General features: G+C 43.5%; 1 protein-coding gene across 1 annotated transcript; it reads left to right on the top strand.

Moving 5' to 3' along the window:
* Positions 1-1,701: 1,701 nt before the first annotated feature.
* Positions 1,702-26,119, top strand: LOC120701012. Its single transcript, XM_039985187.1, has 4 exons — positions 1,702-2,044; positions 11,223-11,553; positions 25,025-25,141; positions 26,005-26,119. Exons 1-4 carry the CDS (start codon positions 1,702-1,704, stop codon positions 26,057-26,059), a joined length of 846 nt encoding a protein of 281 aa, XP_039841121.1. The 3' UTR covers positions 26,060-26,119.
* Positions 26,120-27,729: the final 1,610 nt, after the last annotated feature.

The following is a 27,729-nucleotide window of genomic DNA, read 5'->3' as shown; positions in this document are numbered from 1 at the left end:
ACTCGATTCCAAAGGACTAATCGACACAGTGGAGGAGATCAAGAACGGAAGCCCTGGATCAATGTATAAGAACTTGTCGCCACAGATACAACAATGCAATGTCTGTTCCTCGAAGGAAAACACAAGACTAAACAAAACCCAATCATTCTAGGCGGCGGCTACTGAGTTTATACCCTAAGGGATGTCCAAGGGTTGCTGGTGGTGGCCAAGGGGGCGTCCACCACTTGGGCCACTTGGCCTGACACGGTACATGGGATAACAGCCCAAAAGACGGCGGCACAGCGCCTTGGCAGATTCTGGACGTTACATTATTTCGACTATTTCTATTGACTCCTAATGAATTTGGGCCTGAAACTGGTGCCATTGGAAGCTCCTTGAAATTATCTTTCCATCCATGTAAAGAACGTCTGAAACGGACTCCGTATGTGACCTGGGCGTCATTTTTAGTGCGGGCTGCTCCTGGACTCCGAGGTGGACTCGAACTTGAGTTGTTTTGGGCCTCCACCTTGGGGATTCGAACCGAATAAGCTTTGGGCCTTCTACTCGATTTTGAAAACCTTGTAGGTCTCCTTCATCTTCATGCCATTCACTATGTTTGACCATATGCATACTTGTCATGTCCTCATCCCCAACAGAACGAAGTCCTTCGGTGCTGCCTCCCACTTCTGGTCGAGCCAATGCAATGTTACCATATCACCATAATATATGCCTCGGCCAACTATGATGATGAGCCAAAACTTCACGAGTCGTCGTGAACCATCTTGAGGCACATCACCCCATGGTCGACGACGTCATGGTGTCAATTAATGAACAATTTTGCAATTGTGATATCATTTTTAGGGATATATATTTTGAATTAGAGTTGATGAAGGAGGGGGGATCATGCGAAAAGCTGAGGGGATCAGATGATTGCTATTCATGGCTCTGAAGAATGCAATCAGGCACACGATTAGGTCAGTCATCGTGCAATATAATAGTTTGCTATGGTTGTAGCAGTTTCTGATACCTTTCCGGAAGCATATACTCAAAACAGGGCGATTTCAAGAATATTTGGTGCTGAAAAATATTCTTAGATATGCTTAGAGCTCCCAACCCACTGTTGACAGCCAAATTTGGCATCTGCTGAGGCCGACCGGTCTGACCGGTCGAGCCGCCCGGTCAGACCGGTCGGGTCTGTACAGTCCGAGTAGAATTAGGTTTTTTGTAAAGAGTCCTCATGTAATCCTACTCGTGAAGGGGTACGTCTTCCCCGGCCTATAAATATAAAGGCTAAGGCCGATTGAGGTAATTCCCAATCGAATCAATCAAAATATCGCATTACTTTTTGTCTCTCAAACCCTAGTCTTTTCCAACCCTAGATTGCTTTCTTCTTTCGTCTCGACGGCGTTTGAAGACGTTCTAAGTGGCCTGCCGACCTCAGGACAACCCTATGTTCACGAGCTCCGACGAGGTCCCTCCTGAGCTCGCTGTTCTAGGTTTCCAGCAAGCCCCTGCCTGCACCGGTCAGACCGGTCGGCGGTACCGGTCGGACCGGTCTGCCCAGGGTTTCGTGGGTGTTGATCGTTTTGACGATCGTTCGCGCGTTCTAGCGCATTCGAGTGTGTTGGCGCGATTTTGTGTCAACATACTTTTTGGCGACTCCGCTGGGGAACAGATTAATCTGGTTTCAAAAAACCGATCTAGTCTAGATTCTCTAAGAAGATGGGTACTCATGGTGAGATCCACAACGACAACATCATCAAGGCAACCATGGAGGAGCTCACTGAAGAGGAGCGCAAGGCCTACCTCATCGCTGAAGAGCACCTGAAGGAGCAGTTTCTTCAGGGATTCAAGAAGGAGCGAGGAGGCCTAGTCAAGAGGGTCGGGGAGTTTGTGATGCCATCGTTCAAGTTAAACCAAGACAAGGTCGAGGTACTTCCTAATGATCCCTCTGAATTAGTTAAGCAATTCTCTCTCATGGTAGATTCGAAAATATCTGCTGCGCAAGTAGCTTCGGGAGAGACTCTTGCTGGGCTTAATGATGAAATTGCAGCGCTCAAAAAAGGTAAAACTGTCGAGGGTGGCGCTCAATTCACGGAATCAGATTCGGCTGGCATATCTTTTACCCAAGATCAATTCTATGGGATGCCGCCGAACTCGTTTCCAGGGCAATCTCTGTTGCCATCCACTATTCATGCACCACCGGCCCCACCGGTCACCTCGACCGGTCAGACCGGTGCAGGCGGTCAGACCGGTTACTCGACCGGTCAGACCGGTATGACAGGACAGCAACCAGTGCCCTCTGTACCGTACACGTCTAACCCTAGTTCGGTCGTCCCTAGCCGAACTAATGAGATGGTGATGTATACAGGGCCTCATGCTACGTCACAGCAGGGATCTGGACCTCATCGAGGACCGATTTCTAACACTAACATGGCTTACTCCGGTCCTACCATGCAACGTGTTTCGTCTTCTCTGAATACTTCGGCCAGTGGTGCTTATCAGGCCGATTTTAGTAGATTTAAAGAAGATTTAGCCGGAGTACTTAAATCTAAACTTGGGATTGATATGGGTGGGTCGCGTTTATATCAAAAGCCATATCCTCCTGAGTTTGATTTTATTTCATATCCTGTTGGTTGGCGTATTCCCGAGTTTGTCAAATTCAGTGGTGAAGATTCTCGTACGACTTGGGAGCATGTTAGCCAATATGTCTTGCAATTGGGAGAAGCGGGTCTTAATGATGCCTTGCGGGTTCGTTTGTTTTCTTTGTCTTTGACTGGAACCGCTTTCTCTTGGTTTTCCTCACTTGCACCGGGATCTATTTTAAATTGGAATCAATTAGAGCGCAAATTTCATGATCACTTCTATAGTGGGGAAGCCGAAGTTCGATTGTTAGACTTGACATCGATTAAACAAACTCGAGATGAAACAATTTTGGATTACTTTCAAAGATTTAAAGCTTTGAAAAATCGGTATTTTAATTCATCTCTTTCAGAAAAGGATTTGGCGGATTTAGCATTTAATGGCTTGCGTTCTTACTTGAAGGAAAAACTTCAAAGTTTTGATTACATTACGGTTAATCATTTGCAAATGCGAGCTATTGGCACCAAATTTAAGTATAAAAATCTTAAAGATACTTTCAAACCTCATCGGTCCAACACACATGTTCTTGATCCTGATTCGGATGGTTCGGACGATGATAGTAAGGAAGTATATGCCGCTGAATTTGTTTGGCCATCAAAGGCCAAACCCGGTTCGGTTCCGTCTCTCAAGCCGATTCAAAAGAATCGGCAAGAGGAGCCGAAATTTACTTTTGATGTTTCTAAGTGTGATCGGATTTTTGATGAATTGCTTAAGAATGGTAACATCCGATTGAAACATGCTATTCCATCTCCCGATGAACTTAGACGACATGCATATTGTAAGTGGCATAACTCTACATCTCATGCTACTAATGATTGTAATGTTTTTCGTCGACAGGTACAATCGGCCATTAATGAAGGACGATTCATACTTTCTGAGATGCAAATTGACAAAGCTCCTTTCCCTGTTCATACACTGGAATTGAACAATCCAAAGGTGCTCATTCGGTCGGAACAAGCCGAAGAAGCTAAGGGGAAGCATGTTGTCATCGGTGATCCAAGACCGATGGATACGAGTGATAAAATCCTTGCTCGTGAAGTTGTCAAAGAGAAAACTGATGATGGCAAGGATACTTTTAAGATCATTGTCATAAATCCCATACTCGGGGGCAAGGAAGTTCTCCACCAGAAAATCGGTCTGCTGATCTGGCACGACCGGTCAGACCGGTGTCTGCGACCGGTCAGACCGGTCCGACCGGTCAGACCGGTTCTTCCAACCGGTCAGACCGCCCTGGTGACCGTCCTTGGACCTTCAAGCCGAAACGTCCGGAAGTGGGTACTTGGAAGACCGACGAGGTGAAGGTGCAGGGAAGAACTGCTAATCAAAAGTCCACCTTCAACCAGTTGTTGAACAAGTATACAAAGGCCGTTCAAAACGATCGACCGTTAAAAAAGAGACCGCGTTCACCACCGCGTCAAGATCGTCCAGCGTCCCCAAGGAGGGAATTCAACAGGCGCAGAGGTGATGTTGTCGCGTTATATCCTCCTCAGAAGATGTATGCTACCATGCCGTGGATGCCACCGGCTTCAAATGCAACAAATCCGGCATGGGAGCATGGGGGGATATGGATGCAGTGTTTCCCGATGCCTTATCCTCCACATTATCAAGGGGAAAGCTCCAGGATGCCAGTGCATGAACAATTGGGACTACGCCAATCCGGTCCAGGGCAGCAGGTTGCACCGGTCAGACCGGTACACACTGACCGGTCAGACCGGTCTCATCAGAAGCCGGGTCAAGCTCCTGTTCCAAGGTTTGAGTATCGCGTCAAAGAAAAAAGGGGGGAGCAGAAGACCGTGGTTGATTCAGAAAAGCCCAATGCCGATGTTATTCAAATCGGTGAAATCGAAGTGCCCATAAGAGATACGGGCAAGAGACCGATGGATGTAGATACATCGGTTGATGTTCCTTCACAAAAGCCGGTCATGTCCAATGATCATGAGGCCGGTAGCAGCAAGGGTGCAGCGGATAAGTACCATCAGCCTAGATGGTGCCCTTCGGGATTAACTCATACTCAAAAAAGGAAATTGCAGCGCCTCCGCAATAAAGAAAAGAAGGAACAAGAGAAGGAGAAGATGAGGGATGAGGAATTCAACAAATACAGGCCTATGTTCCCTCAAAGCAAGGTATGGAAAGCTAAGACAGCTGACCAGCCAGACAGACCGGTCGGACCGTCACAGCCTACCGGTCAGACCGGTCAGGAGGACCGGTCAGACCGCTCTGACCAACCGGTCAGACCGGTAGAGCCCAGTGCAGAGGCAACAGCCGAATCGGTGCCGCCCGTTTCGATTTCTTCTGTTGATGAAGCCCCAGCAGTTCCTCCGACAGCTGAAGATGAGGAATTGGTAGACTACGACGTGTCTCCAGAGCGCACCAATATGGAGATCAATGTGGTGCACTTATCTTCGGATTACTTTGTGGTTCCGGAGGAGGATTTGGCTCATCTTCAGTTCGGGCCCCGTGAGGCTGTGTTCCAGAAGCCAAGCGAGAAGGACAATCACCTCAAGGCTCTTTACATGAGGGGACACATCAACGGGAAGCCGGTGACTCGCATGCTAGTAGATGGTGGGGCCATTGTGAATCTTATGCCCTACTCGCTGTACAATAAGCTTGGTGGCCAAGACGAAGATTTGATCAAGACGAACATGACCGTTAGTGGTGTTGGAGGGAGCGAGCCCCTTAGCGCCAAAGGAGTTGCTTCCATGGAGCTCACCATTGGAAGTAAGACGCTTGCTACAGCTTTCTTCGTCGCGGAGGTGCAAGGTAATTACAATTTGATTCTTGGGAGGGATTGGATTCATGCAAATCAGTGTGTTCCTTCTACCTTGCATCAGTTTCTTGTTCAGTGGATCGGCGATGAGGTTGAGATTGTCCATGGGGACACTTCATCCTTTGTTGCTTTAGCCGATTCGGATTCCATTAGTGCACACGACAATGTCAAGTGTTTGTCGGGCGTGGACCTGTCCGATTATGATTTGATCAGTTGCACTAAGGATGGTTTTGTTTCTGCTGTACTAAAGCCGATGGATAATCGGCTAAATCATTTAATGTAAATCAGATGAGTACAACAGAAGCTCCAGAAGAGACCGGTCAGACCGCCAGTGCCGACCGGTCAGACCGGTCCTGTCCTGTTCGGCGCACAGGGCCGACCGGTCAGACCGGACACCCCTACCGGTCAGACCGGTCCAACGCAGAATGGCTACAGCAGAGGCTAGATCAATATCGGGCGCGTACGAACGATATGTGTGAAGCCATTGAAGATTCTGGTGATCTAGATAAGTTGGGCCAAGGATTTACATCGGCCGATCCTTTAGAAAAGGTAGATATTGGTGATGGAACTATTCCTAGGCCGACTTTTGTAAACAAAAATTTATCGGCTGAATATAAAGCCGATTTGGTTAATTTATTGAAGGAATATGTTGATTGTTTTGCTTGGGAGTATCATGAAATGCCTGGTTTGAGTCGTGATCTTGTTGAACATCGTTTACCAATTAAAGCCGGTTTTAGACCTTATAAACAACCGGTTAGGCATTTCAATCCCATTATTTATGACTGAATTAAAACTGAAATTAATCGTTTACTTGATGCTGGATTTATTCGGTCTTGTCGTTATGCTGATTGGATCTCTAATATTGTGCCCGTTGAGAAAAAGGATTCGGGGAAAATTAGAATATGCATTGATTTTAGAGATCTTAATAAAGCTACTCCCAAGGATGAATATCCTATGCCTATAGCCGATATGTTGATCAACGAAGCTTCCGGACATCGTGTCATTAGTTTTCTTGATGGTAATGCCGGTTACAATCAAATATTCATGGCCGAAGAAGATGTATCTAAAACGGCCTTTAGATGTCCGGGATTTCTCGGTTTATTTGAGTGGGTAGTTATGACTTTTGGTTTGAAAAATGCGGGTGCTACTTATCAAAGAGCTATGAATTTAATCTTCCATGATTTGATTGGTGTCATTTTGGAAGTATATATTGATGATATTGTTATTAAATCGGCCGGTTTAGGTCATCATTTAGCCGATTTAAGAGTTGCTCTTGAAAGGATGCGCCGGTATGGTTTAAAGATGAATCCACTCAAATGTGCTTTTGGTGTATCGGCTGGAAAGTTTCTTGGTTTCATTATTCATGAGAAGGGAATAGAGATTGATCCTAAGAGAGTTGAAACCATGAAGAAGGTTGAAGCCCCTACGTGCAAGAAAGATTTACAGAAGTTCTTGGGCAAGGAAAATTTCTTGAAAAGATTTATATCTAACTTGTCCGGGAAGATTGATGCTTTTACTCCTATTCTTCGGTTAAAAGATGAAACCGAATTTACTTGGGGGGCAAAATAGCAAGAAGCATTTGAAAAGATCAAGATTTATTTGTCTTCACCACCTGTACTCAAAGCACCTAGGAGAGGAGTACCTTTTAGACTTTATGTGGCTGCTGAAGACAAGGTTATTGGGGCTGTTTTGACTCAAGAGACCGAAGGGAAGGAATATATTGTTACATATTTAAGCCGACGACTTATTGATGCGGAGACAAGGTATACATTTATTGAGAAGCTATGTTTGTCTCTTTATTATGCTTGTACCAAATTGAGACATTATCTATTATCTAGTACTTGCATAGTAGTATGTCAAACCGATGTGATCAAACATATGTTACAGAAACCGATTTTGAGTGGTAGAATCGGTAAGTGGGCTTATGCTTTGGTTGAGTATGATTTGGCTTGTGAACCTTTAAAATCTATGAGAGGCCAAATTGTAGCGGATTTTATTGTTGAGCATCGGATTAATGACAAGCATGATTTAGAAGTCGGCTATATTACTTGCACACCATGGAAGTTGTACTTTGATGGATCGGTTTGTGATGATGGTCAAGGGATTGGTGCTGTTCTTATTTCTTCGAATGGTGCTGTTTTTGAATTTTGAAACCGATTGGAAGAAGAATGCACAAATAACCAAGTTGAATATGAGACTCTTCTATTTGGCTTGGAATTCTTGCAATCCATGGGCGTGAAGCATGTTGAAGCCTTTGGAGATTCTCTTCTGGTGGTGCAGCAAGTATCTAAGGTATGCCAGTGTTATAATGGTTCTCTAAATGCATATCTTCATAAATGCCTTGATATTATTTCTTCCTTCGATGAATTTATTATTAAACATATACCGAGGGAGGAAAATGAAAAGGCAAATGCTCTGGCTCAGCAAGCATCTGGTTATAATGTTACGAAGAAATATTTCAACATTCGCAAGCCGATGCAAACGAAAGCCGAGTTTCTGGTTCTGGACACACCGGTCCGACCGGTCGGCGATACCGGTCTAACCGCCCAGACCGGTCTGACCGGTCCAGAGACCGGTCTGACCGGTGATGATGCTGTTGCTGGTTCTAATTCGGCCAAAAAAGATGATTTAATTGTCTCGGTCGAAGCCCAGGATTGGAGAGTTCCTCTTATGTGGTATTTGAAAAATCCTGGTCGTGGCGCAGAAAGGAATATTCGGCGTTTGGCTTTCAAGTATGTTTTAATTGACGATGAACTTTATCGTCGGACTGCCGAAGATTTGCTCCTCAAATGTTTAGACTCAGATCAGGCCCGGATTGCTATGGGTGAGGTTCATGAAGGTATTTGTGGTACTCATCAATCGGCTCCTAAGATGAAGTGGTTACTTAGAAGAGCCGGTTTTTATTGGCCCACTATGCTATCCGATTGTTTCAAGTACTATAAAGGATGTGGAGAATGTCAGCGGTTTGGTGATTTGCAATTGGTACCTGCTGTGTTGATGCATCCTATTATTAAACCATGGCCGTTCCGAGGTTGAGGGTTGGATTTCATTGGACAAATTAATCCTCCATCTTCAAAAGAGCATCGCTTCGTGTTGGTTGCTACGGATTATTTCACTAAATGGACCGAAGCGGTTCCTTTGAAGAATATGACGCAAAAAGAGGCAATTGAGTTTATTACTGAGCATATTATTCATAGATTCGGCATTCCACAAACTTTAACAACGGATCAAGGTACTTCATTTATATCAAAAGAGGTGCATGACTTTGCCGAATCTTACAAGATTAAATTGGTCAATTCATCTCCATACTATGCTCAGGCCAATGGGCAGGCCGAGTCTAGTAATAAGATTTTGATCAAACTTATCAAGAAGAAGATAGAAGAAAATCCTAGGAGGTGGCATGAAGTGTTATCCGAAGCATTATGGGCTCATCGTATATCTAGACATGGTGCTACTAAGGTTACTCCTTTTGAGCTTGTGTATGGTCAAGAGGCCGTTTTACCTGTTGAGGTAAATCTGGACGCATATAGATTAGCAAAACAAAATGACCTCTCCGCTGTTGATTATCATGATATGATGATGGATAATATTGATGAGATAACCGATAAGCGTTTGAAGGCTTTGAAGGAAATTGAGAAGGACAAGCTTCGGGTGGCTAGAGCCTACAATAAGAAGGTAAAACTTAAGTCTTTTCAGGTTGGAGATTTAGTCTGGAAGACAATTTTGCCTCTTGGGATGAAAAGCAACAAGTTTGGCAAATGGTCGCCGAGTTGGGAGGGTCCCCACAAGATTATCAAGGTTATCTCCCGTAATTCATATATGATGGAGACGTTGCAAGGTGAGCGTCTACCTAGAGCTATCAACGGGAGATACTTGAAGAAATTTTATCCTAGCATATGGCAAAGTGCATGAAGACAAAGACGGCCGGTATTGTATATCGCCCTTAGTTTTGTTTTTAGACTTGTATGCTCTGTGTAAAATATATACATCAGGATAGTTCTTACTTTTTTGCTTATGAAACTCACCAAAAAGCAGGGGGGGCATATGTTGACAGCCAAATTTGGCATCTGCTGAGGCCGACCGATCTGACCGGTCGAGCCGGCCGGTCAGACCGGTCGGATCTGTACAGTCCGAGTAGAATTAGGTTTTTTGTAAAGAGTCCTCATGTAATCCTACTCGTGAAGGGGTACGTCTTCCCCGGCCTGTAAATATAAAGGCTAAGGCCGATTGAGGTAATTCCCAATCGAATCAATCAAAATATCGCATTACTTTTTGTCTCTCAAACCCTAGTTTTTTCCAACCCTAGATTGCTTTCTTCCTTCGTCTCGACGGCGTTTGAAGACGGGAGTGGCCTGCCGACCTCAGGACAACCCTACGTTCACGAGCTCCGACGGGGTCCCTCCCGAGCTCGCTGTTCTAAGTTTCCAGCGAGCCCCTGCCTGCACCGGTCAGACTGGTCGGCGGTACCGGTCAGACCGGTCTGCCCAGGGTTTCGTGGGTGTTGATTGTTTTGACGATCGTTCGCGCGTTCTAGCGCATTCGAGTGTGTTGGCGCGATTTTGTGTCAACACCCACTTTGTGTTCCCTACTGGATTAGGGGATTGTCAAATTTGACCACATCTTTTAGTGCCTCAGCTGTTTTTGGATGTATTATTCTAAGAATCGTGGGCCACCCACTTGTGAGTCTGACCTACGGATTGAACTTAATGTTTAAGGCTCCCACTGAATGGACACAGATTCATTGAGGAAATGTGGGCACGACAGATACTGCATTGAACCAATTGCTGAATTATTACTATGTGGTTGTGATAACCTTCTCGGCCTATAAAACTGCAGGTGTGAAGGAGCCAAACACCCATTAGCTGAGAGGTGATAGATGAACATGGTTCATTGCTCTATTCAACTGTGTTAGGCTTGGGAGGCAGTGGGAACTCTGTTGCTACAACAAGCTTGGGACTCCGCTATCGAGTACCCGAGCCAACCCATCCCTGCTCCTGTCTCCCTAACGCCAATTTTTTTCCTGACGCTGGTTTTCCTCCATCCCTGGCTCTCCGGGTTGCGCACATCTCTTACCACCGTCGACCGAGTCTGCGACCAGGCGGCCCCTCGCCGGAGTCTGCAGCCCCGGTTTTTCTTGTCTGTCGCCAATTTCCACGCTGCGGGCCTGTGGATCGAGCAGGCAGCGCCTGTTATTTTTTTCCTTCCCGCGCACGCATCTCCGTCTCACCCCGATGGACTTCGTTGTTCCTACCAAGTGGCCATCAATACGTCCGTGGCCATAAATACCAAGTGGCTACAAAATTTCTTCATTATTTCTGAAAAAAAGTCACCAAAACACAAATATTGCAAATTTCACATGCTCAGTTCATTCTTGCCCTCATCACACATTCAACATTTGAATGAGATAATAACGTGTGATTTATGGTTAAAAAAATTAGAATTCACATTTCACTCATTTACCTTGTAAGAATACGAGTATTTATGATCAAAAGCTAATGATTTCCGTTTCTACTCCATGCTCTTCTGCCTTCACGTGGCTCATTGATTTGCGTTTGAAGAAATGACTGCTTATGATCAGCCAACAAATATTTGGTGCACAGAACTCTATCCTACAAATGGTATTTTTAGGAGTGGCTCACCCCTCACTTGCCCTTGAAAATGGTAGTTCTATAGTAGTTATATATGGAAATATATATAGTAATTCTATTTGGTACCTGGGTACCGGATATATAACAATTCAGTACCTGACCCCCACGCGCCATGTTCGGTTCGTTTTATTCCTCCGGTTTTTCTCTGCTGATCTTTTTTTTTTTTGGCTCCGAACAACTAATAGATCGTGGCTCATCCACCATCCATGTGCGATTCTCACTTTCCCCTCCCGTCATCGCTTCCAACGATCCTCGCGAGTCACAATGCAGAGCTGCAGATGGCGCCGCTTCTCCACCTCCTGCCAGCCTGGTGATAGCCTCCCGCCGAGTATCCACTTATCCGGTGCCCTCGGGTCCTCCTCACCGGCACCTTCCCCGACCGCCCATCTCCTGCGGCACTTGCCCGGCCAACGACTGTTCCTCCCCGCCTCCTGCCACACGCCTCTCCGCGCAAGCCCTGCCGCTAGGGCGCCGCTTCTTTGCTCCTACCGCCCCGGTGAGAGAATCATCCGCAAGGTTAGTTCCACATCTTGCCCAGCGCACCTCAATTTCCTGGTCAATCCCAAATTCCCAATTTCTTTGTTCCCCTTTATTTAAAATCCTTCACCTATTTGAGGGATCTCTTTCGCCTAGCTGTTGTTCAAATCGCTGATGTGTCTGCAAAGAAGATCTGGACCAAGCACGGCGAGCGCAGGGACACGGCCTTAGATGTTATTTTTTCCCTATCCTGATTTCCCTTCTTCGACTTCCTCACTAATTTGGTAGTTCCATCTGCTCCTAATTTCCCTAATATTTGAGTAGTGACCGTGTGCCTTGATCGATTGAGTGGTGTTGGCCGCCATCGTTCTTCTTTTGTGTAGCGGTGTAATTAAGAATTTGAGAATTATCTCAACTGAAATCATGCGGCTATAAGCAGACGAGTTCAGGATTAACCATGTGGGTCTAATCATCCAAGCAGATGAGTCCACGCATGTCGCATGCGGGTGCCCAAGATAATTGTTGTTTTAACACCTGAACTTTTTATCTGAATTAAACCAAGTGTGTTTGCAGGTCAGATGTGACACCCTAAGTGTCTGCACAGTATAATTGTATTTATTTTATGCATCATGTGCTTAATTTGCTTGAAAAAGGATCTTATTGTAAAAATAAAAGGGTAGTTGTGTAAATATGATTTATTGCTGGGTCCTTTCTATAGTTTAATTTGAATAGGGAGAGCTAATATTGCTTTTGTGGAGGGTTTATGTGTAAAATTCAGTGTAATCATTACATGGTAGAAAATTTTTCTTTTTAGTTTGAAATTAAACTGAATTTGCAATCGAAAAGACAAAAGTCCATTAAATTCAAAATACTTCCTATGTTTTCAAAATAACTCTTTAACCTTTGGTCAAGTCAAATTTTGCACAACATAAAAGTTGTAGATCTTGAAAAGTTGAACAACTTTCATGTTAAGCACTTTTTCATTTGAGTCCTAGTTTAGAAGTTATTTTAGTTTTACAGTAGGGTCCTTGGAATTTTCTGAATTTGCAAATAGATCCACCCTTCTTCTTCCTCCTCCCTCCCTATCTTCTTCTCTGCCGCCGGCGCAGTTCAGCGCCGCCCGCTGCCGAGGAGGGCCGCAGGCCAGCTCCTGCTTCCCCACCGCCCCACGCGGCACCCCAGCGACCTCTTGGACCCACTCCCCCTCGCGCTGGACCTCTCCTCCCCTCGCCACGTCACTCGACCGAGCTCCGCGGCTGCCACCTCGCCGTCGCTGTGGCCAGCTCGCTGCAGTGCCCCGGAACCCAATCCCTTCAGTCTCTCGCCCGCTCCCTGCCCAGAACCCCCAGAACATTGCCGCCGCCCGCCCGAACGCCGGCGAGCTCGAAGCTCACCGTCGCCCCGCACCTCCGCAACCGCTCCGCCCGCGCTGACCCCGCCTTTAGTACTGCACGAGTCTCGCGCAGCTCCCAGACTCCTCCGCACCCCCAATCCACCGCTGCAGCATGGTCACCGTCGAGCTCCGCCATTCTTCTCCGCCGCCGTCGCCCTGCTCGCAGTGGACCACCTCGCTCCGACCATCCCAGACCCGTCCAACCACACAATTAGGTGCGCCTTGACTTCCTCTTGCTCCCCAGTCTCTTTCCCCTCACCGCCGGCGACGAGCCTCGCCGGGATTTGGCCGGTCAACTCCTTCTCCTGCTCTGACTCCGGCCAGGTGCTTCCCTGCAAACTTTTAGAATTCTAGGGGCCTGGATGCAAGTCTTCAGTTCTTTTCCTTTTGTTTTTAGGCTGAATTTTGAAAATGACTAGAAATTCGTAGAAAAATCAGAAAAATACAAATCCAAATGTTTTGGAATCCTTGTTACAAGGCCTACAACTTTTGTTACATACACATCTTCATTTTTGTGTGTATTTTAATCCAAGAAAAAGAATTGAATAATTAGGCTTCAATTGTCCTAGGAGTTCTACTCAGTAATTTCATGTGATCTTTGGTTATCTTGTGTCTTGCTGTGTTACTAGTACTTGGTAAAAATTTGAAACCTTTTTGACATTATTAACTAGGTCAAAGTTTCAAGATTCCTAAATCTACTAGTTTTGCTAATTTATTTGTGCTGGTAGAAATATTTAAGTTCTGAGTGTGAAATATTTTCCATACTTAAATGTCACTACAACCTTGCTGTTACCCAAGTTTGGGAAATTTTAGTGCTGTCTAACTATATCTTTGATTTAATGCTTGTTAACTAGGCTTTAATTGTGATAAATAGTTTCCTTGCTTAGAAAATTCTGAGAATTTTTGTGTAACTCTAATTTGGTTGTGTATTCATGTCTGTAGAATTTAGGATCTAGAAACATTATAGAATTTTCTGTACTAATTAGTTTTACCATATGTGGTTTAATTTTGTAAAAATTATTACTTCTGTTTTATGCCTAGATAAATTCTGAAAAATTTATATGATGCTCATAAGCATATGAAGCATGTTCTAAGAAATATTGAGCTTCATAGGTGCGTTAATTTGTTATGTAGAAATTCATCTTTGTTTAAACATAACCTATTTTGAGTATTTTTCATGTAATCATGCCTTACTGTTTTTAGCTAAGCTTTTTACTGCAAGCTGCTGATTAGATGTACTACCTTGCATAAATTTTGTTGCTGCAGAATCTATTCTTAGCTTATGTTTTAAAATAGTCAAAGTCTTTCATGATTTTCTTTTCGCTTTTAAAAACTGCCACCCAATTCTTTTTATGAAGTAAAGTTAAGATTAGAACTACTCTATAAACGATTGCCCATATGGTAAGTTTTGTTGCTAGTTGTTGGACTACAACTTTATCATGAAATGTATGTGTTTGAAATATCGTTTCTTGCATCACATATAGATACGACTGTTTTATCGGACGGGACGTACGAGCTGATCCCGAATTCCGAAGAAGTTGATCAAGAAGCCCAAGTGAACGCCGCCATACTGACTGAAGACCCGGACCAAAGTTCAGAAGAGCCCAAGGCTGTTTTAGCTAGCGACTACCGCGAAGGCAAGCCCCGGACAAAACCCAGTATTTCAAATTATGCAATTTATCGTTATTACTTACTTGTGCATTTATAGTTCTTAGGATTTGAATTGAAACCCTAGATGCATGATCCTAGGAACCTATGTACTGAACCCTAGACCTGAGTTCGAATAATTGCTAAGCTTATAGGACCGGTAAAAGTCGAGTGATTTTCCGTCACTCGCGAGCTCTATAGGAATTGCTTGTTTACTTTCTACTCTCAATATAAGGACGACAGACGGGGTCGTGTTCGATATCATGACCTTGGGTGAGACCCCGTCTATGTTGATAAATTCTGCTAAGGTCGCGGTGTGTGGTAGCGGTGGTTAAGTTTTTGAACGTACTAGCCACATGCCGTAAATATGGTACGTGGTAAGCCTAGTAGCCGATCGGACTGGGGAGTGGATATACCTTTCACTCTCTCTTAGAGATAGGTTTTATTTATGTTTATGTTGCGCAACACCACGGGTGCAGGGAGGAAGTTGGTGCCCTGTAGTCGGGGAGAGTGACCCTATCCACAAGCTGGAATGAAAGGTCAACGGTTGTTTGGGAACGACCCGACAGTGTTCCAAACGTGTGTGTTAGGTCTGCCTGGTCAGGTCAACAAATTCGATTCGAATCGTCCGCTTCTCACGGTTTGGGACTGCTTGATCCCTTTGCCACACAGAGTAATAAGAGTAACATCATTGGATCAATCTTGATGTTTGACTAAAGTTCTACCATGGTTGAGTAGAGTTAGTTGCTTACATAGAATGGATAATCAACTAGAATATTGAAAGCTAAAATGAGAAATTAAGGACCTACTCTTTATTGCTTTTCAGCAAAAGAAAAACCAGAGCCTACAAAACCCTGCATAGTCTAGCTAGGTGGATTAAGTATATCCATTGACGGTTAAGTCTTGCTGAGTATTAGAATACTCATCCTTGCTGTTGAAACCTTTTTCAGGTATGGGTTTTGAGGACCAGATCGCTAGTCTGACTTGGCCCTGCTCTTTGCCTCATAGCTGGTCCGTAGAGTGGGATCCGTCTTCGACCGGCAATGACCCCGATGAGTGATACCTTGCTTGGGCTAGCTTAGTATACTTTTGCGACGTGTTGTAGCCGTCGAGTTTTCTTTCCGCTGCTTAAACTCTGAACATGAAACTTATGTCTTGTATAATGTTTTACTAAGTTTGGATCTGTAATAATGTTTTAAACTTATTGTAATAACTGTTATACCTGTGTTGTAAAATTATAGTTGTAATATCTCTGGACTCGCCATAGTGCGGGGTATGCTTGTTTGATCCGAGAACCGGTGGTTATATCGGGATGTTACCCGACAGACCAAGAATTGTTCCGTTTGAAATGCGTTTGAGCCGGTGTTGCCTTTAGGGTGATGGCCAGCGCACTTGAGCCGGGATAATTCAGGTGGTTCTGCCACATCAGAGACCCTTCCATCTGGAGGATATGATTTGCACTGGTTATAATTGGGCGTCGTTAGCCAATATGTTAAATGAAAACAGCGATGGCACATGATAGGTGTCGACATGAACCGACACAAGGATGGCCCGATCTTCACGACAGTAGGTTCAAGAACAAGGCTAACTTTCCTGCGAAGAGCGAGTAAATAGTTTTATACCTGTCAAGATTGGATGCGACCAAGTGACGGGGAGAGAAGCACCGAAACCTTGAGAACTTCAACTCGATCTCCAAATGATCGCAGAACCACAAATTAAACCGAGACTAATCCACACAAAATGGTACAGCCATACTAAAAACCGTAGAGAACGAAGTAACGGCACCCAGAGCGATCTTTTCACAAGTCCAAGAAGAACAAGGAAGAACAAGGGCGTGCAAGGCACTCAGCAGCTCGGCTGCAAAACAATTTCAGTTTATCAAAATGATCAAAGGTTCTCTCCTGGGTACACATAGGAGATATTTATACTAGGAACAACCCTCCTAGATAGGTATGAACTGAAGTCTCCACGTTGGAAGGTGGAAGGCCAACTGGAGAAGCATTCATGAGATGGTCTGTAATTCCTACGTGCATCCTTGCAGCTTCTGAGCAATCTTTAGTAATCTGATCATTACTCCTTGCTCGGAAGTCGAAACGATGAGCCATTTGTTGGGTGTGAAACTAGACATGACAAGATTTCCAGGAATGTGCCGTATGCGTCATGAAACATTGTAGAACGGTACAGTCTTGCACTGGAACTTGAGCAAAGATAAATCCTCGAGCAGACTCTTGACCTTCTGACTAGTCTTGAGTCTTTTGATGATAACTTTGTTATTGGAGGGTCTAAATGATGTGAGGTTTCCTAGGTTCGAAATTAGATTTAATAAGATTTCCAACGAGTACTCATGGGCCCTCATATCTTTCGAGAATCAAAAGTTATAGCTGTTTCTTTTGGTGGTCCGAACTGGTGGTCCGATCTGATCTGGTGCTCTTTTCGTTCCGATCTGGTGCTCTTTCTTCATGTGTACACCTAAGCACAACCAATGTAGAACATTTAGGTAGTATAACATCCTTATAAGCCATAAAAGCACAATCGGTTAGGAATGAATTCACCTGCTCTTGTAGTTTCTTAGCACGACGTCTTGTAAGTGGCCCTTAATTTGTATCTTTGATGTTGGATGGTGAATTCTTGACATTTGAAGTATCATGCACGGTTGAGATGTCCTCATCATCCTCCCCCTCTTGAAAAGGAGTCGTCCTCGACTCATCCAATCCATAGAATGGAGAAAGATCGACGACATTGAAACTTGTGCTCACACCATAAGTATTTCGAAGATCAATTTCATATGCATTGTCATTAATTTTGCGAAGCACTTTGAATGGACCGTCAGCTCTGGGCTGCAACTTGCTCTTGCGTTATTCAGGAAAGCGATCCTTCCATAAGTGCACCCAAACCAAGTCATCTGGTTCAAATAGCATCTCTTTGCGACCTTTGTTGGCGCCCTTCTCATACATCTTGGTCATCTTTTCAATATTTTCTCTAGCTCGATCATGAATGTTCTTGACAAATTCAGCCCTCTTGCTTGCATTAAAATTCACACGCCCCTGCATAGGCAAAGGCAAAAGATCGATAGGAGCTATAGATTTAGAACCATAACCAATTTTGAATGGACAAAATTTTGTGGTTGAGTGTACCGCCCTGTTGTATGCAAATTCCACATGATGCAAGCTTTCTTCCCACAATTTTAAATTCTTCTTTAGGACAGCTCGCAACAATATTGACAGTGTGCGGTTCACAATTTCAGTTTGCCCATCAGTTTGAGGATGAAATGTTGTTGAGAATAGCAGCTTTGTCCCAAGTTTACCCCACAAGGTCTTCCAAAAGTAACTCAAGAACTTGGTGTCATGATCCGACACAATGGCTTGTGGCACTCCATGTAGACACACAATTTTCTTGAAAAATAATTCAGCAATATGTGAAGCATCATTGCTCTTATGACAAGGAATAAAGTGTGCTATTTTGCTAAAACGATCAACCACAACAAAGATTGAATCCCTCCCCTTCTTGGTTCGAGGTAATCCAAGAACACAGTCCATAGAAATGTCTTCCCAAGGGACACTAGGGATGGGTAAAGGGGTGTATAAACCATGAGGGTTCAAGCGTGACTTAGCTTTGTGGCACGTTACACAGTGAAGAACATATCTCTCCACATCTCGCCGCAACTTTGGCCAAAAGAAATGATCAGCCAGCACTTGTTCCGTTTTCTTGGCACCAAAGTGACCCATAAGGCCTCCGGCATGAGCTTCCTGCAAAAGCATTGGGCACACAGAGCAATCTGGAATGCAGAGTTTGTTAGCTCTAAACAAAAATCCATCATACAAATGGAACTTTTCCCAACCCTTGCCATCACAACATTTAGCAAATGGTTCAGCAAAGAATGAATCAGTAGCATACAAATCTTTGATGTTCTCCAAACCAAGAATTTTAGCATCAAGTTGGGACAACAAAGCATGGTGTCTAGATAAAACATCTGCAACAATATTTTCCTTCCCTTTTTTGTACTTGACAATATAAGGAAAATATTCAATGAATTCACTCCATTTAGCATGTATTTTGTTCAGTTTTAGTTGACCCTTTAAATGTTTCAAAGATTCATGGTTTGAATGTATCATAAATTTTTTAGATAAAAGGTAGTGTTGCCAAGTTTCCAAACTCCTCATAAGAGCATAAAGTTCTTTGTCATAAACTGAATAATTCAGAGTTGGACCACTTAGCTTTTCACTAAAGTATGCAATAGGTCTTCTTTCTTGCATGAGCACACCTCCTATCCCTACACCACTTGCATCACATTCAATTTCAAAGGTCTTACCGAAATCTGGAAGTGCAAGGAGTGAAGCTGATGTCAACCTTTTCTTCAACTCTTCAAATGCGTTCTCTTGTACCTCACCCCAGTAGAATAGTATATCTTTCTTTGTCAACTGATTTATTGGGGCAGCAATGAAACTGAAATCTTTCACAAACTGACAGTAGAAGCCGGCAAGTCCAAGGAAGCTTCGCACTTGGCTCACATTTTGTGGAGTCTTCCACTCACGAACAGCCTTGATCTTTTCCTCATCCACCTCCACACCATGAGCTGAAACAACAAAGCCAAGAAAGACTACCTTGTTGGTGCAAAAGGTGCAATTTTCAAGGTTAGCATACAAGCATTCTTTCCGCAAAATAGCAAGCACACATTGTATATGTGCAACATGTTCATCAAGTGACTTGCTGTAAATTAAGATATCATCAAAGTAAACAACAACAAACTTGCCAATAAAATATCTAAGCACATGGTTCATCAATCTCATGAATGTGCTAGGTGCATTGGTCAATCCAAGAGGTATTACCAACCATTCACACAGCCCAAATTTTGTTTTGAAAGCTGTTTTCCATTCATCTCCCTCTCTCATTCTGATTTGATAATAGTCACTTTTCAAGTCAATTTTTGTAAAGATGATAGCACCAATCAAACATGTCATCAAGCCTAGGTATGGGGTGTCTATATCTTATTGTGATGTTATTTATAGCTCGGCAATCAACACACATTCTCCATGAGCCATCTTTCTTTGGAACTAAAAGAACAGGAACAGCACAAGGGGAGAGACTTTCCTTCACATAACCTTTGTTGATGAGCTCTTGCACTTGGCGCTGAATTTCTTTTGTTTCCACCGGGTTGGTGCGGTATGGTGCACGATTAGGAAGTGGAGCACCAGGAACAAGGTCGATTTGATGTTCAATCCCTCTCTTTGGTGGCAGCCCTGGTGGTACTTCCTTGGTAAACACATCTTCATATTCCTATAACACATCAAAAACAGCACTAGGCAAAGTAGAGGGTAAATCGTTAGTGACAAAAAAAGTGTCCTTGTACAGGAGTACATAGAACATGGCATTGGGTTCACTCAATTCTTTTAAATCCTCTTTCCTAGCCATCATCACTAAACCCTCTTTTCTCTTTGGCTCAGTTATTTGCAGCTGTGGAGTTTTATTTGGCTTTGGAAACACTCCCTCACTATTTATGTGGGTCATTCGCAAATGGTTCTCACTCTCTCGCTGTTTTCTTTTCATATCATCCTTCAAAATTTCCTCGGGGGACAAAGGAAGCAAAGTGATTCGGTCTCCCTTGTACATGAAAACAACCTTGCTAGCATGATCACAAATCTGAACATCACGATCACACAACCGTGATCATTTCGCAAACTTTGTGTAACTCTTCCACTTCTAGTAAAAATTCTGGTGTCCTTGCCCGATAATAAGCACTAGCAGGTTGGTGAAGCATAATCCTAGCGTGAGGGAATGCTATACGTTTGGTGGGTTCTCCTCCAAGCAGAATGAAGGAGGCCATGGACGCGGCTATTCCGAGGCATATTGTATATATATCAGGTGTCACCGTTTGCATCGTATCAAAAATGGCCATTCCTGAGATTAGCCACCCGCCAGGGGAGTTTATAAACAAAAAAATATCGCTAATTCCATCTTCTATACTGAGATATACCATGTCTTCCCAAAAGCAATTGGCATGCTTGCATGGGCACCATGTCACACTCAACACGATCATTGTATCTTCCAATAGAGAAGGGAACGATCACAATGTTGCTCACACGCAGCGTACCACACTCATTTAACCATTGGATCTTATATGGAGAAGGATGACGCCGCTGTTTCAATTCCATTCTCTTAACCAATTCTTGACTTGTAATATTATTGCAGCTGCCATTATCAACAATGATGCTACACAACTTATCCTTGAGCATGCCTCGGGTGTGAAAAAGATTGTGCCACTGATTATTCTCCTCTTTCACTACAGCAACACTAAGCACTCGGCGAGAAACAAAACAATTATTGTCTCCTTCATCGGGTTGAATTTCCGCACCTTCATCATGCTTAAGTTCTTCATCATATCTTGGAGCATCTTCCTCCGATTCACTTTCAGATTCCCATTCACCTTGCTCATTTATAATCATGGTTCTTCGACGAGGACACTGAGCAGCAACATGCCCACGACCTTGACACTTGTGACAAACAATGCTTCGACTATGGGAAGAAGAAGCAGCAGCTGTAGCAACTGAGGGGGCTGCTGTACTTGCAACAGAACGTCGTTGTTCTTGCTGAATTGCAGGTGAAGAAGCAGTAGAATCCGTTGTCTTTGCAGCACCAAAAGATGGAGAAGGCCTAGCAGCAACTCCTTGTGATTTCCTCCCAACAACAGAGGTACCGTCCTGCTTCCTACACCATGGAGCTAAAAGAGATCGGTTCCCATAAGGCCTTCCACGTCCCTCTTGCTGAATTTTTCTCTCGGTGCGCATAACTTGATCAACAAGACCTTGCATATTATGATTTGGAAACATTTCAACAAAACCAGAGATTTCTTCATTGAGACCATTAAAAAATCTTGCCATTTTTTATTCTTCATCTTCTCTAATTCCAGATCTCACCAAGAGTAACTCCATCTCCTTGAAATAATCATCAACAGATTTTGATTCTTATCTCAATGTTTGTAACCTATTACGAAGGTCATGCTGATAGCTTGATGGAACAAATTGTCTTCTCATTACCCTTTTCATTTCATCCCATGTGTTGATATGATCATGTCGCAACACAAGCTGATTTTCTTGTATTTGATTCCACCATGTGAGAGCATAATCTGAAAACTCAACAGAAGCAAGATTTACACGCATTTGGTCAGAGAGATTATGCACTCTAAAAATCTGATCATATTGCTCCTCCCACTCAAGATATGAATCAGCATCTTCTCTTCCTGAAAATTTCGGAACACTTAACTTGATGCGAACATTGCCATCTAGATCATCTCTATTGCGACGACCATGATGATTTCCCCCATCATGACCAGCACCACGACGATGTTCATGTGGCTGTCCAAATCACCCATGGTGTGCAAAAGGATTTTCATTATCATTAAAGCCATCATCATATTCATCACAAGCTTCATCTTCATCATCAAAATGCACATGACGATCACGTCTACGTCCTCCTCCATGCTGATTATAAAAATCAGCACGCCGTCCACCACTATGCTAATCAAAATCAGCACGCTGTCCACCACGACCATTGCCAAAACGATCATGAAATCCATTACCAAATCCAGAATTTTCATCACCAAATTCTTCTTCTTGTGGACCTCGACCACTCGCTGCGGGAAGACGTTCATTGAACATCCTCTCCATCGCCGCCAAGAGTGAGTTCCCTAGTTGGCGTAACTCAGCCCGCGTAACTGGGGGTTCTTCATCTCCATGGTTCCCACCATGAACACTCGAATCAGATCCTGCCATGTTAGATTGGCAGCAAGAAAAGTGGAATAGAGGAATTTTTTTTGTGGAATCACACAATCTCACCACTTGCTTACCCAAGTTCTTAGCCGTTCTCAAGGACTGTGAATCTGCTAAAGTGGCAGTACCGCAACCGTGATTAAGCGATCGAAAGGATACAAGACGAAAGGTCTAGTTTCAGATTTTTGTGGAGCTATAGGTGGCTATTCAAGGGAGGCTATGGTACTGAAAAATCAGGTTTGTAAACCACTCAAAAGATGTGAAATATTGCTGTCACAAGAACCACAAACTTGAGCTCCTGAAATTAAAACTTGCAATTGCACAATCCACTATAGAACCCCTTTCAACTTTTTTTCAACTCTTCCTTTCTAATCTCTCCTTTTTTTTCTTTATTTTTTTTAGCAGACACAAGATAGAATATGAGGGGGGTGGGTGGAAAAAAAATTTAACAAAAGTACAGCGGAAGGACAACAATGGTGACTAGCAATCAACAAGATGAGTGCAAACAACACAAGATAATAAGTACCAACAAAAGGCTATGGGATTTTATTTTATATGGCTTTTCAGTGGACTATAGGATATGTCAAAATAAATATATGAGATGGATGAAAATAGTAACAGATGGTAAACAAAGGATAGATAAGCGGGTGATAACAAAACCTATCGTGACAACGATAGCTCTGATGACCACATGATAGGTGCCGACATAAGGATGGCCCGATCTTCACAACAGTAGGTTCAAGAACAAGGATAACTTTGCTGCGAACAGCAGGTAAATAGCTTTATATCTGCCAAGGTTGGATGCGACCAAGTGACGGGGAGAGAGGCACCAAAACCTCGAGGACTTCGACTCGATCTCCAAACGATCGCAGAACCACAAATTGGGACTAATTCACACAAAACGGTACAGCCGTACTGAAAACCATAGAGCACGAAGTAGCGGAACCCAGAGGGATCTCTTCACAAGTCCAAGAAGAACAAGGAAGAACAAGGGTGTGCAATGCACTCAGCAGCTCGGCTGCAAAATAATTTCAGTTTATCAAAATGATCAAAGGTTCTCTCTTGGGTACACATAGGAGATATTTATAGTAGGAACAACCATCCTAGATTGGTATGAACTGAAGTCTCCATGTTGGAAGGTGGAAGGCCAACTGGTGAAGCATTCACGAGATGGTCTTCAATTCCTATGTGCATCCATTCAGCTTCTGAGTAGTCTTCAGTAATCTGATCATTACTACTTGCTCGGAAGTCAAAACGATGAGCCGTTTGTTGGGTGTGAAACTAAACTTGACAAGCTTTCCAGGAATGTGCCGCATGTGTAATGAAACATTGTAGAATGGTACAGTCTTGCACTGGAAGTTGAGCAAAGATAAATCCTCGAGCAGACTCTTGACCTTCTGACCAGTCTTGAGTCTTTTGACGATAACTTTTTATTGGAGAGTCTAAACGATGTGAAGTTTCCTGGGTTGGAAAGTAGACTTAATAAGATTTCCAACAAGTACTCATGGGCCCTCATATCTTCCAGGAATCAAAAGTTATAGCTGTTTCTTTTGGTGGTCCGATCTGATCTGGTGCTCTTTTGGGTCCGATCTGGTGCTCTTTATTCATGTGTACACCTAAGCGCAACCAATGTAGAATATCTAGGTAGTATTACATCCTTAGAAGTCATAAAAACACAATTGGTTAGGAATGAATTCACCTGCTCTTGTAGTTTCTTTGCACGACGTCTTGTAAGTGGCCCTTGATTTGTATCTTTGATGTTGGATGGTGAATTCTTGACATTTGAAGTATAATGCACGGTTGGGATGTCCTCATTAGCACTGCTCAAACTTCCTTTTATGCATAGTTCTAGGCAATGTTCAAAATAGCGCATTACAGCGGTGCAATATCGTTTTTCGACCAATGCAGCTATAACACAGGTGTACCAATATAGCGGGCTATAGCGGCGCTATAGCGGCTGAGAAGAGCTCTCCATTAATTATCATGGCCCCCTATTTTATACAATGGTTCTGGGTAATGAGTTCAGCAATGACCTATAGATCCATTGTTTCTTGGTATTAATTTTTTATTGGTTGCTAGTTGTTAAGAGTAGGTTTCATGCTTTGCCATATCAGATTTTTTTAAAGTTTTCTAAAATGCTTTCGCTATCCCCTCTTCTCAAATTGTACGTATTGAATGTTAGGCATGTAATCCCTGATATTACAGAATTATGGTTTCTGATTTTTACATGTTGAATGATTTGCTCAGGACATCTTGCAGGTGAGGTGGCACCTAGTAATCTCTGTTTCTTTGTTTAATTCGGATGTCTCGTGCAGTGGTACTATTGCTAAGATTGCATTGCTCTTTACAGAATACAGTAGGTTTGTCTGTTGGAATTATAATTGCTAGCTGCATTATCATGCCTTCATCAGTCTAAAATCACATTGCAAAATGAGATGCAAAAATAAAACATAGAAAATGTGATACGCTTAATTGGGAAATTGGTAGAGACAAGAGAGTCATTTTGGTTTTTGGGGGCAAAAGTCCATCTCCTGGTTAGGTATAATTGTTTTCCAACAATGGGATTAAATGATTCTATGTCCAGGATGAATACAGGCTTCCGATTAACTAAATTTGTACTCTGAATATTTTGTAGGTATTGCTGCCGTTTGATCCAAATTATAGGAAATGAACAATAATCTGTATTATTTTTAATGTATTTGTCCAGGTTGAGCTGGGAAATGGATTTCCTTTCTGTTGAAGATATGAGTGATGTACTTCCTATGCAGCTGCCTAAGAGTGTGGGACATGGAATGACTGCAAACATGGTCCAGGCAAAAGCAAGGTTACTAGCTAATTCCTATATATGTTCATCACTGTTTTGGGGGCTCTGCCATGATTCTTCCCAATAGACAATTGCATTTTGCTGCTTATGATACTTTGGTACCTCATCTCATACAGTGTCTGAGAGTCTATTAGATTCCAGTTCCCTCGTGTAAAACATTGCAAATTTTACTGCTTGAAAATGCTTAAAAGTCTATCAGATGCTCTCAATAGTACATGGAAGATTCCAATTGTCCTTTTTTATTTTCATGAGGATGGCCAGCGCAGGGGCCTTCCAATGCTAGCACCGGGCCGGGGCTCCAACCCGGATGGCTTTCCTGGAGGCTGGCGCAAGGAACCAATTGTCCTAAATGCCTGGCAGTATTTCCACTAAGACTTAACAGCAGTTTATATTTTGCATAGTTGACCTATTAGTAATCCTGGATTCAATTCTGTGGCTGAAGCTAGTCCACTTGGTAAAACTTCGGTATTTGGGGTGTTTCTTTTTAGCAAATGAGTATTTGCATTCTTCACATTGTGAATAATAATCAATTCACAATTGACACTTTTCTGTAAGGCATAGATCAATTTTCTGTTAACCAAAATATTGAAAATTGGTGTATGAAATCTGAGATATCTATATCTAAGAAAAACTATGTGCGGTTCACACAATGATTAGGATCACTCCGGAATTGAGTATTCCATTTTCTAAAGAATATGATGCCACCAGCATGTATATATCTGTTGGTTTTCTCTCACCACTATATCGAATCTTCATGTATATAGCTGGGCCATATGTTTGGGCTCCGACGAGAGGTGGAAGTCACCCCTTCATCAACGTTGTTTCCGTTTATCACTGACATGGTGACATACTGCTATGACCAGGTTCGGTGAAACAAAGCCACCCACACTTATTCTATGTTCCATAACTTGTATATGACAACGAGCAGATGATCTGACGATGAGCATAAAAGCGCAACTTAATTGGAGATGTTCTGTAGATTCATTCTATAATGTAATAACTGGACGCGTCTAATCGGCCCTGGGAATCAGCGAACTACGCAATCTCTACGTAAGTTATGCCTCTTCTTAAGCATCGACACACGCGGAAGACAGAAGAAGACGAACTGTCGCGATTGCCAAATTTCTTAGATACAAAACTGACACCCCACTTTGTTTCCTGAAACGAACATGACACCATTTATGCAATTTCGAGTGATTTTGGTGATCAAATGACAACACAATACTTGGACTAATATGATTGTTAAGATAACCATTCTCAGGCTTTTAGGTTCAAGTGATGACAAAGAGAAAGAGAAAGAGAAGATAGGTATAGCTCTTCAGTCGGTAGCACCGGAAGAACCGACGCATGAAGCACCGGTGCATCCGATGGTTGTCGGAAGAACCGACGCCATGGTAGAAGGGAATCGAAGCCAAGTCAGCTTATGGTCACCGGATGAACCGACGGGTCAAAAAGAGGCATCGGTGCATTGGGCGTCCTATGTTCCAGAGACGATGTCAAGAGCCCAGGAGAAGTTTCTTCAGCACCGGTTGAATCGGTGAAGCATCGGTGCATACCATCGGTGTAATGACGTCAGCTGTCAGGAGAAGATCCTTAAGCACCGGATGAACCGGTGATGCATCGGAACAAAGCATTGGTTCAACCGGTGGTCACTGTAGCAGCAGTCAGAAGTTCAACGGCTACTTCGAGTTATGAGTGACCAGATGAACCGACGCTACCCCGCCAGAGGCATCGGTTCTTCCGGTGATACGCAGATTTTCTGCTGACCGTTGGAGCAACGGCTACAAGACTTGGTGGCCTATATATACGCCTCAGCCCGGCCATTTGAAGTTTGCTGGAGTTGCTGGACATCCCACACACACCCAAGAACATCTCCAAGCCATACAAAAGCATTAAGATCATATCCTTAGCCCTTAGCACACTTTGATAGTGTTGTGTAAAGGATTAGCTCTTAGTGAGTGAGATTGCAAGGCTTCGAGCCTTTGTGCTGTGGTTCATTAGCGAACCAAAACAAAAGCTTGGTGCGCCGGCACCTTGGAGCGTGAAGCTCGCCGGCAACGTCATCGACCCTCCGACTTGGTGTGGAGCGGCGACGACATTTTTGTGCGGGGGATGTGGAGACCCCATCCTTTGTGGAGAAGCTCCTTAGTGGAACCCGGGGCCAAGGTGACCATGATTGTGTTCACGGAAGAGACTTGGTGGCCGAGTAGCAATACTCTTAGTGAGTGCTACAACAACGTGGATGTAGGTGTGCCTTTGTGGCTAACCGAACCACGGGATAAACACCCGCGTCAAGAGCTTGCTATCTCCTATCCCGCTCATTAAGCTTCCGCATTTCATACTAGCAATTTGTGTACCTTTACTTTTATAGAATAGTTTCTTGAAAGGAAAGGCTATAGGTTGCTAAACTCGTTTGGGATAGGGGTTTCACACTAGAACTACCTAGTCGCACATCTAGATAGCATGTTTTAGTTTAAGTTTTGTACAAATTAGTTGGAGCCATAAGTCTAAGTTTTTATTAGTGCCTAATTCACCCCCTCCCCCTCTTAGGCTAGAGCACTCAATCACTTAAATTTCCGATCCCAACT

This window comes from Panicum virgatum, chromosome 3K (assembly GCF_016808335.1).
Source record: "Panicum virgatum strain AP13 chromosome 3K, P.virgatum_v5, whole genome shotgun sequence".
Classification (NCBI taxonomy): Eukaryota; Viridiplantae; Streptophyta; class Magnoliopsida; order Poales; family Poaceae; genus Panicum; species Panicum virgatum.
This window is presented reverse-complemented; position numbering and strand designations above follow the sequence as displayed.

What these genes read in the sequence shown, in the direction of transcription:
- LOC120701012 (XM_039985187.1), top strand. Translation starts at nt 1,702, where the DNA reads ATGGGTACTCATGGTGAGATCCACAACGACAACATCATCAAGGCAACC. An exon ending in AATTGCAGCGCTCAAAAAAG is followed by an intron (nt 2,045 to 11,222) that starts GTAAAACTGTCG and finishes AACAACTAATAG; the next exon opens with ATCGTGGCTCATCCACCATC. An exon ending in ATGGTCCAGGCAAAAGCAAG is followed by an intron (nt 25,142 to 26,004) that starts GTTACTAGCTAA and finishes TGCTATGACCAG; the next exon opens with GTTCGGTGAAACAAAGCCAC.